Genomic DNA, 9276 nt, shown 5'->3' with positions numbered 1-9276 from the left:
CTGTGTTGCTGCTTACCTATTTTTATTTTGGGGTATTTTGTTTTGTTATTATTATTTATTAAAAAATAATAATCAAAATAATAAATAAAAAAACATTTTTTATTTATTGATTTATTTTAATTTTGTCATTTTTTAAAAGTTATTTTTGGGGGTATTTTTTTTGTAATGTGTATGTATTTATTGCACAGCCAAGCCATCCATTGACATCCATCCAGAGCAGACCGGGGGGGGGGGGATGGGAATCCCTTTGGATCCTCTGTGTTGTTGCTTCTTACCTATCTTTATTTTAACGCTCTGGAAGACTCGGAGACCTTCCTCTTCCACCGCCATGCTGTCGCTTTGGCTCCGCACCGCTTTCCCTGGCTTTGCCTACCAGATGAAGACAATCCTCCGCGGTGAGGGTGAATGGTCTCGGCCTCTCCTCCAGCGCACGGCGGCTATTCCAGAGGTTTTGTACATCTATGTGCTTCCAGCAAGGCAGCGACCATTCTCTCTCCGTCCCCAAGAACCGCTGCTACTGGCTGGCTGTGTGCAGCAGGCTGAGGCTGGGAACAGAACAGAGCAGCAGCAGCAGCAGCAGCAGCAGCAGCAGTGTTGCCAGATCTTGTGAGAGAAACAAGCAACCAGGTCTATGAAAACAAGCACAAAAGAAGCAACTAGACAATATAGCTGCAAGCAGCAATACGTGGGCCAGGAAATGTGGAAAATGCCTATTAATGCAACAAGCCATAGAATGGATTGCACTTCAGAGACATTTTGTGTGCATGGGGATCTCATTTTAAACAAGCTTAGTGCTTTATGAGTCTTCCAGTTTAGTAGACCTTGTATTGTGAATTTGTACTTCCATGTGTTCTCATGTCTTACTAAATAAAGTACATCAATCAATCAATCAAAGAAGACTGCACAATTAACAGATGAGCATTCTAAACAGCTGAGCATAGTGCTATGGGATTGTGGATATTGTATCTCTGTATTGTGTTGCTTAATAATGCAGATTTCAAACTTGTATCAAAAATTCAGTAATCTTGACAAAAGTTTGCAAATGTTTGTACTTCATCTAGACAACACAGATGGATTATGTCATTCTAATTAGGCCTTTCCATTTTATCACCATAGCGACAATGTGGTTAGTCGGCTTCATATTCCGACAGTGGATGTCCGGGGTGCCCTTCTACCACTGTAAGAAGTTAACTTTAAGCCTAAAATATAAAATAGGCTACATAGCACCGCCATTTTGTTTTCACTTTTCACAGGTCAATATTGAAGGTCAAGGTGCTGTTTATAATAATAATAAAGACCTTAAATTATTCCAACAACAGGGGAAACTACTTTTCAGCTTGACCCAGCTGATGTGGTCATATTTAGCACTCGGGGAGCAACTATAAGAATCCCACTCATGGACACCTCAACCCATGGCCGGGGATAGGGATTGAAACCTTGACCTCCGGACTCACAGGCTGCCACACTACCAATGGAGCTAGAGCTGTAGCCACACTGATGGTGTCTGTTGAAGAGCATAAACTCTTGCCTTCTGTCATGAACCAAGCCCCTGTTTCACAAACACTACTCTAGATCAGTGGTTCACAAACCATTTTACCAATAGAGAAATTTGATGTCTCCTTGTAACCGAAACTAGTGAAAATAGCCGCTCTACAAGCTCACAACGCGTTGCTATCCGAAAAGTTGTGAGCTTGTAGATCGGCTATTTTCACAAGGAAATATGTCATACGTTGAAAATAAATGCCCTTAAAGTAGCATTTCATGTTTAAAAAGTGTGCATGCATTAATTAATACGGTCATGTTTTGTGTGTGGCAATTTAAATGAAGCCTGTATGAGGTAGCCTGAGGCTCGAACCGGGGACCTTGTGCCCTACAGACAGTGACGCTATCACCTGAACTACTGCTACCCCCAAACTGAGAAGAGAGAAAAGGAACCTATGCAGCTATCAAATTAATATTGGTAACAGCTTAGCAGCATACTCGGGATTCTGGGTATTGTAGTCTCTTTATTATACAATTATGCATTGGCCCCTGGAGAATTCACTCAAATGGGGTTTTCGATAAGGTCCATAGATTGTGTGTAGAATGTTTCACTCAAAAATCCCAGGCGGTATAAGGATTTAATTTTTTTTTTCAACTGCTCGATATTGGCGGAAAATCTAAGGGCGGAGCTTACTGGTCAGATGTGTTCCTCATGAGTTAAGGCACATGATTGTGTAAGCAAGTTGCATGGCTTTAGGCCAAACAAGGCATGACTTATGCCTGTTCAAAGTTTGCAAGCCAATTGGAGTAAGATTGGTTTCAGTGCTATTTGGAATGACCCTCTACCATACTGCAAAGTTTCATAAAAAAGTTACTCTGCATTCATGTAGTTAGGGGCAGAAGAAACAATTTTCATAAAACTACAATATTCATTGGCTCATAAAAGCTTAATTTTTTCACTTAAAACATTTCAGTACGATTTTTTGTCGACATAGGTCCGAGACGCATGTGTATTGTATTGAAGTTTTATCGCTGTCAGTCAAACGGTTCATGAGCTATGCCTGTTCGAAGTTTGCATTTTTTTCAATTGATTGCTATAGCACCACCCTTTGGCCAATGGTTGTGGGTTTCGTGTATTCGCCATTTGACATAGCCCTCTACCATATTGCAGAGTTTCGTAAAAACTGACTGCATGGTTTGGCTAATACTGCGATTATGCGGGGAAAATGGCAGAAGAATACGGGCTTGGCCCCCTAATGAGCACTTAAAACCTATGAAAACATGGCCAAAAGAAGCAACTGTAGCCAGGCCACATGAGCACTCTACTAACCCTACATTGGCTATTTGAAAATAGCCGATCTACAAGCTCACAACTTGTCGCAATGCGGCGTTGTGAGCTTGTAGATCGGCTATTTTCAAAGAAATCATGTGGAAAAAAGTGAAATATTTTTGAAACATTTTAACAACAGAAATCTCGTATGGGGGTCTAAGTCGCTTATAACAAGCAGACATGGCAACTCTGAGCAGCAGCGCTCAACGGTGCCAGCGGGGGCGTGGTCCCAGTCCTTCTACACCACGGTGCCAACGTGACATCATGACAGTGGTTTCAACGCACTAGAACCGGATTGGCAGGAACCGGCGCGAAAAAACGGTTCACATTACAGCAGGATGTGAAAAACAGAGATCATTTTTGCGCGTTTAATTTTTATTTTGACCCCTTATCTCGAGACATGTGGTTGTTTGTGACTAGTGAGTGTTGGGCTACACCACCACCAAACTTGCATGATGATGATACTGATGGTGATGGGCCCCCAATCCCCCATAATCGGGGCCCATACATGCTGTGTACTGTAGGCTTAGGCTATATGTAATGCATGGCACAACTCACAAGAGGAATTTAGTACTGAACCAATACAACATTTATTACATCTCCCAATCTCTGGATACATTGGACCAGTGGTTCTCAAACTTTTTAGCTCAAGTTTGCCCGGGGTAAAAAAATGATAATTACTCGCGACCCATACAAAACCTATAAGTGCATAGCAGTACATTGTGACATTGGATTACCTAGGACAGTGGTGAAATTATAGTGAAACTAGATGAAGTGCTCCTCGGAGCACAGGTCTCCGCCAGGTCAGGTTATTGTGGGCCAGCAATGTTCGGAATTCGCCAATCAGGATGGAATATGGAAAACCGGACAGATCAGTCTTGATCACTTGACTATAGACTAGAGATAATGTGTAACGATTTCTGTGATGTTTCGACAAAATTTGTAGGAGTAGCCTAATATAAAAAAATAAATAAAGATATGCCTCCTGGTGGCGCTGTAAAAGGCAGTTCCTTGGCCTCTAGGGAGTGTGCATACTAAGTTTCATGCAGATCAGTGCAGTTATATGTAAAAACGGTGGCATTTCTTTCTCGGCCTAGTGGGAATGTGCGTGCAAAATTTCACAGAAATTGCACACTGCGTTCATGATTTGAGGCATTTTGTTCAAAACGGACCAATCCCGCTAAAGGATGGAATATGAAAAATCCGACAGATTCGGCTTGATCACATGGCTATAGAGATACCGATACCAAATACCGATTTGCGTTATGTTTAAACTAAATCTGTAGGCGTAATACAAAAAAATATGTTTTGTAAAAATCGGCCTCCTGGTGGCGCTATAAGAGGCCAATCTGAAATTCAGGGCAGAGGTTCTGCTCTGGCATCCAATGAGTGTGTGTGCACAGTTTCGCTTCGATCGGGCCAACAGTGCCAGAGATTAACTGCTCGCAGACGGACGGATGGACGGACACAATTTCAATTCAATTCAATTCAAAGGGCTTTATTGGCATGAGAAAACACACACACACACACACACACACACACACACACACACACACACACACACACACACACACACACACACACACACACACACACACACACACACACACACACACACACACACACACACACACACACGGACTAATCCATTATCTCTAATTCATTTTCTCCATCATTCATAATAATGACAATTAACTCAACCTAATCAGCTCAACTATGTTAAAATTTAAATAAAAATCCAGTCACATTCACCAAATACAAGTACAGCAGAACGATATCACAACGGACCTTGTTACCTCATTGACACTGAACTTGGGTCTAATCTAAAAGACAGGATGAATGGAGAGTAGGCCTTGTAATGGTGTGGATAGTGCATGTCTGGGCTGGATTTAAGAGCCACCTAGGAAAAGGCGAAGGTTCATCATCAGTCCATGCTTATTGCATAAACTCATTGGGCCAGGACTCAGAAAACAGCCCAACGTTATGACCACATTCCTCAAAATAGCACTGCACTGCAAGCCCAACCCAGCAGTGATGTGGGACAGTGGAGCGGTTGACAGTTCCTCTACCAAGAAAGTTAGTTGGCCACAGCACTTCCGGTGGCCCAGGCCTTAGGATTAGCTGTGACGTTTTTAGAACAGCCCTAAATCTAATTAGGCTATATGTCTCATCTCTCTTGTCAACCTGTTACAGCGTCCTCAACTAACACTTTCCCCACATAAACTGTGGATTACACAGCACATTACTGGAGGTCTATAAGTATATAGATAAGTATATTACCTTGCATGGTAAAAGCAAAGCAAAATGCACATGTAGAGTAATAGCAAAGCAAAGCAGAAACAGTGATATTGTATGCCTTTACCACATCCTGTAGCAGCTGGGTTAATGTGGTATTTGTAGCAGTAATACAGTTTGGGTGTGGTTCCTAGTTTTAACATTCTTTACTTTAGCCGCTCAATTAAAACCTTTTTAATTTGTATACAATAACTCAAATTATGTATGTACAGTGTTATGATAGCAAAAAAAAGAATACTTGCTTTTTTAAATGTCATGTTGCAGCTCATAGGAGCAAAGAGTAACATAATTATGAAGATGTGGCAAGTTAAGTCAGGATTTGCTTTCAAATAATGAGTGGAGAGGTGCAGAATGCTTCGAGCTGGATTTACAGCAGCACATAGAGAAATAATGTTTGAAATACATTTATGACATGCATTTACTTCATCTTAGCCAGGATGGCTACACCCTGTGGTAAACCACAGGGCCTGTGTGTGTACAGTATATGCATGCATGTGTATGTACGTGTATGTACGTGTGTGTGTGTGTGTGTGTGTGTGTGTGTGTGTGTGTGTGTGTGTGTGTGTGTGTGTGTGTGTGCGTGCGTGCGTGCGTGCGTGCGTGCGTGCGTGCGTGCGTGCGTGCGTGCGTGCGTGCGTGCGTGCGTGCGTGCGTGCGTGCGTGCGTGAGTGAGTGAGTGAGTGAGTGCGTGCGTGCGTGCGTGCGTGCGTGCGTGCGTGCGTGCGTGCGTGTGTGCGCGTGTGTGTGTTTAACACAAAAAGGAAATCTTTGGTTTGGAGATTTATATGTTGACTAATGAAGATTACTTCATTATTGTATGTTGCAAAATGTGTGTGTGTGTGTGTGTGTGTGTGTGTGTGTGTGTGTGTGTGTGTGTGTGTGTGTGTGTGTGTGTGTGTGTGTGTGTGTGTGTGTACGTGTGCGTGTGTGTGTGTGCGCGTGCGTGTGTGTAGGTGTACGTGTGTGTGCGTGCGTGGTGTGTGCTGTGTGGGCTATGTTGAAACCCAGCAAGAGAGGCAGATGTTGATTCTAAGCAGATTAGTGAAAGGATGCTCAATACTGTTTTAATACATACAAGCCAACGACCACAGGATGTACATGGGGACATATGAGGGCACAGCATACTTAAAATAATTACTCCATTTATGAACTGATTTAATTCTGTATTACATACACAGATACAGTACATATGCTTAGGACGTGATCCAGAAACTTTGAAAGTGTTTGAACACAATGGATTTTCCAGCTGTAATAAAGCACTGAAAGATTCAGAGGCCACGAAGGCGATGTGCATCGGACTGCCATTCAGGTCACTGCTAATGGTAATGCCGGTGTAAAGGTTGTCGAACAATAGCAAATGGCTCATTCAAGACGAGCTTTGCTGGGTTTTTCCCAAAATCAGGTCCCCTGGTACAGAGTCGCAAGGTGGTGTTGGTTATGAAGAGGTTAAATGCTTCACAGAAACCCATAAACCAAGATCCTCTAGGCCTCTTGCCTGGCAGTTCCAACCTCAGCATTCTTCTGCCCATATACTCACCATCCCTCCTCTGTACATGCCCAAAACATCTCGGTCTGCATCTCCAAAACATTCAACAAGCCCAGAGAGAACCTCAACATTATAGTCTCTGCTACCTCCAGCTCTGCTTCCTGTCTTTTCCTCAGTGCGACTGTCTAATAAAACGAAATATAAATAATATAAATATGAATAAAAAAATGACCATTACTGCGTCAAAAGTATTCAACAAACTATCCACAAGTTTCCTAGGGCGTTATGGGCATCACTTCCTGTCGATTCTATCCCTGATACCTTAGTCTCGCGTAGCCAGACAACTATTCCACAATCTCCGAAGGCTATATAGAGTCTGGAACTACAACTCCCAAAATCCGAGAGAGGAAACTGGCACTTCCGTTCACGAAAATATATTTTAAAATATCTTTACATTTTAGTTTTTAATTTCCATTTCTGCTAAGCAGCAAGCTAAATATACTTAGATGATTTTGATTTATATTAGGATACATTTGCGCGACTGTAAAGACGAAACGGAAGTGGGGAGGAGGCTTCACATCCGGTTTATATTCTACAGTCCCAGACTGTATGACCGGAAACATTTGAAAATTGTGGGAGGCAACAGTCTGGCCACGCGAGACTGATACTTGATCAAATCAACAGGAAGTGATGCCCACAACGCCCTAGGAAACTTGTGGATACTATAAAAAAAAATCAAACATTGGCCAAGTTGTCAAATCTAAGTAAGAGACCTTAGAATGTCCTGTTGACTGTCTGTCCTTGGTTTCAGACGTATTCAATAACATTTTGCAGTATAATATCACATAAGATGCAAGTTCACAGAGTTTTAGTTAGCCCTGGAATGTCTGTGATCTTACATACATTTCATGTATTTCAAATTCACAGCCATAGATCGGTCCTATCCGCGCAGTGATGATGTAGCAGTGATCTGCACGGCAGAAAAGTGCTCTAAGCTGTGCCTGTACTCACCCAATAATTAATTCCTAAGACGAGTCATTCATCCCTTGTATAGGTTTCTGGGCATCCTATAAATAAATAAATAAAGGTTTTTACAGCTGTTTTCCCCGTAGCTTAGAAGTGAAGCAAATGTTCTCTTCCCTTCTCTCTCCAAGCGCAGCGTTGCCGTTTTACTTTCACTTCTGCTGCGCATACAGATCTGATCTACAAGCATTCAACGCGTCAGGCAGCGACTGTTTTTTTGCTTAGAGATCAGATATTCTGGCCAGTAGTAGCAGCACTGAGCAAATGTGTGAAACATACCGATGTGTGTCCACTTGTTGCGCTGAGATAGATAGAAAGGGGGAGATGCTTTAATAAAACTCTTTTGGTCTCACCACTTAACACAGGGAAAATAGCGCTGCGTCTTGCGCTGATCTTAAAGGGAATGGCAGCAAAAACCCATTGGCTTCATGGATTGGCAAAGCTTTGTGTTATGTTTGTGCTGCCTCAACAATATACTGTAGGTGGCAGCAGCATGCAACACTATCTTTTGAACATTCTGTTTGGTTCATGTAGTTATATCCTCCATTCTGTTATAGAGCAAGACCTGCAATGTGAGCGGTGTGCCAACCACAGGGACACATTTCCCTGCTGTCATGGTAGGAAACACGGTGTACTACTTTCAAGGTTCCCACAAGAACGATGGTCATCAAATGTGCATGAACGTTTTCAACACAGTGTCTTTACACTGGAGGAAGTTGCCCCCGGTGGTGACAACTGGAATAGGAGAATGCCCCCTCGAGGTTCCCTCCGGACACTTCCACCACACAGCTGTGCTGATAGAAGATATCATCTACATGTGGGGAGGCTACACAGGTCCAGAGACAAAATGCAACATTCTTTATGCGTTTGATACCCACAGGTGGTTGAAGCCTGAGGTTTGTGGAACTGTTCCAAAGGGGAGGTCGGACCACGGAGGTCGGACCACCACCACTTGTACAAGTTGGACACCACCACAATGGTCTGCCACCATCATCGGGACCAAGATGTTTGTATTTGAGGGCCAAACGTCTGCGTCCTATGACTACAACAACATCAGAGTGTTTGACACAGAGAACAACTGCTGGTTGAGCGTGCCTTCTGCACAGCTTCAACCAAAAGCATTCTACCATTCAGTCTTCGCCTACAATCGAGAGCTGTACATATTTTGTTGCCAACCCTGGGGAGAACATATGACAGCTTCACCGCAGCTTTACTATGGCATCTACAGCTATCTGTGGAAATTTAACCCACAGACCTTCTCCTGGAAGAAGGTTGAGCCCAGGGGCAAAGGCCCGAGTTTCAGATGGTTTCTGCCGCGCAGTTGCATGCTGGGAGATTGTGTCTTCCTCTTTGGAGGAGAGAGCCACTATAGGACCTCCTTTGATGAACTGTTCATCTTAGACTTAAGTCCTAGTCTGAAGACTTTATGCAAGCTGGCAGTGATTCAGTACAATCTGGAGCAGTCAGAACTACCACACCACGTCAGGTGGGAACTGGCAGCCATGACTAAAAACTATCAAGCTCATGAAAAGAGACTAACTACATTCAGAGACACTCGCAGCTTTTTATAAATGTTTTAGTTTTTCATATGATGTTGTTTTATTTGCCAAAATATGTCATGTTTTGTACAGTATAAATATGTGTGTTGTTTTATTTGTCA

General features: G+C 42.8%; 1 protein-coding gene across 4 annotated transcripts in view; it reads right to left on the bottom strand.

Moving 5' to 3' along the window:
• rasa3 (RAS p21 protein activator 3) overlaps positions 1–529 on the bottom strand; it is a 52759-nt gene extending 52230 nt beyond the window's left edge. For all 4 annotated transcript variants that reach the window (XM_080439497.1, XM_080439499.1, XM_080439498.1 and 1 more), the window contains exon 1: positions 276–529. In XM_080439497.1, coding sequence (XP_080295623.1) covers positions 276–330 — 55 coding nt within the window. In that variant the 5' untranslated portion in view covers positions 331–529. The remainder of the gene's footprint in view (positions 1–275) is intronic.
• Positions 530–9276: the final 8747 nt, after the last annotated feature.

The sequence above is a fragment of the Gymnoscopelus braueri genome (genome assembly GCF_963280865.1).
Source record: "Gymnoscopelus braueri genome assembly, chromosome: 1".
NCBI lineage: Eukaryota > Metazoa > Chordata > Actinopteri > Myctophiformes > Myctophidae > Gymnoscopelus > Gymnoscopelus braueri.
Note: the sequence above shows the minus strand (reverse complement) of the source record. Positions and strands in the feature narration are given on the sequence as shown.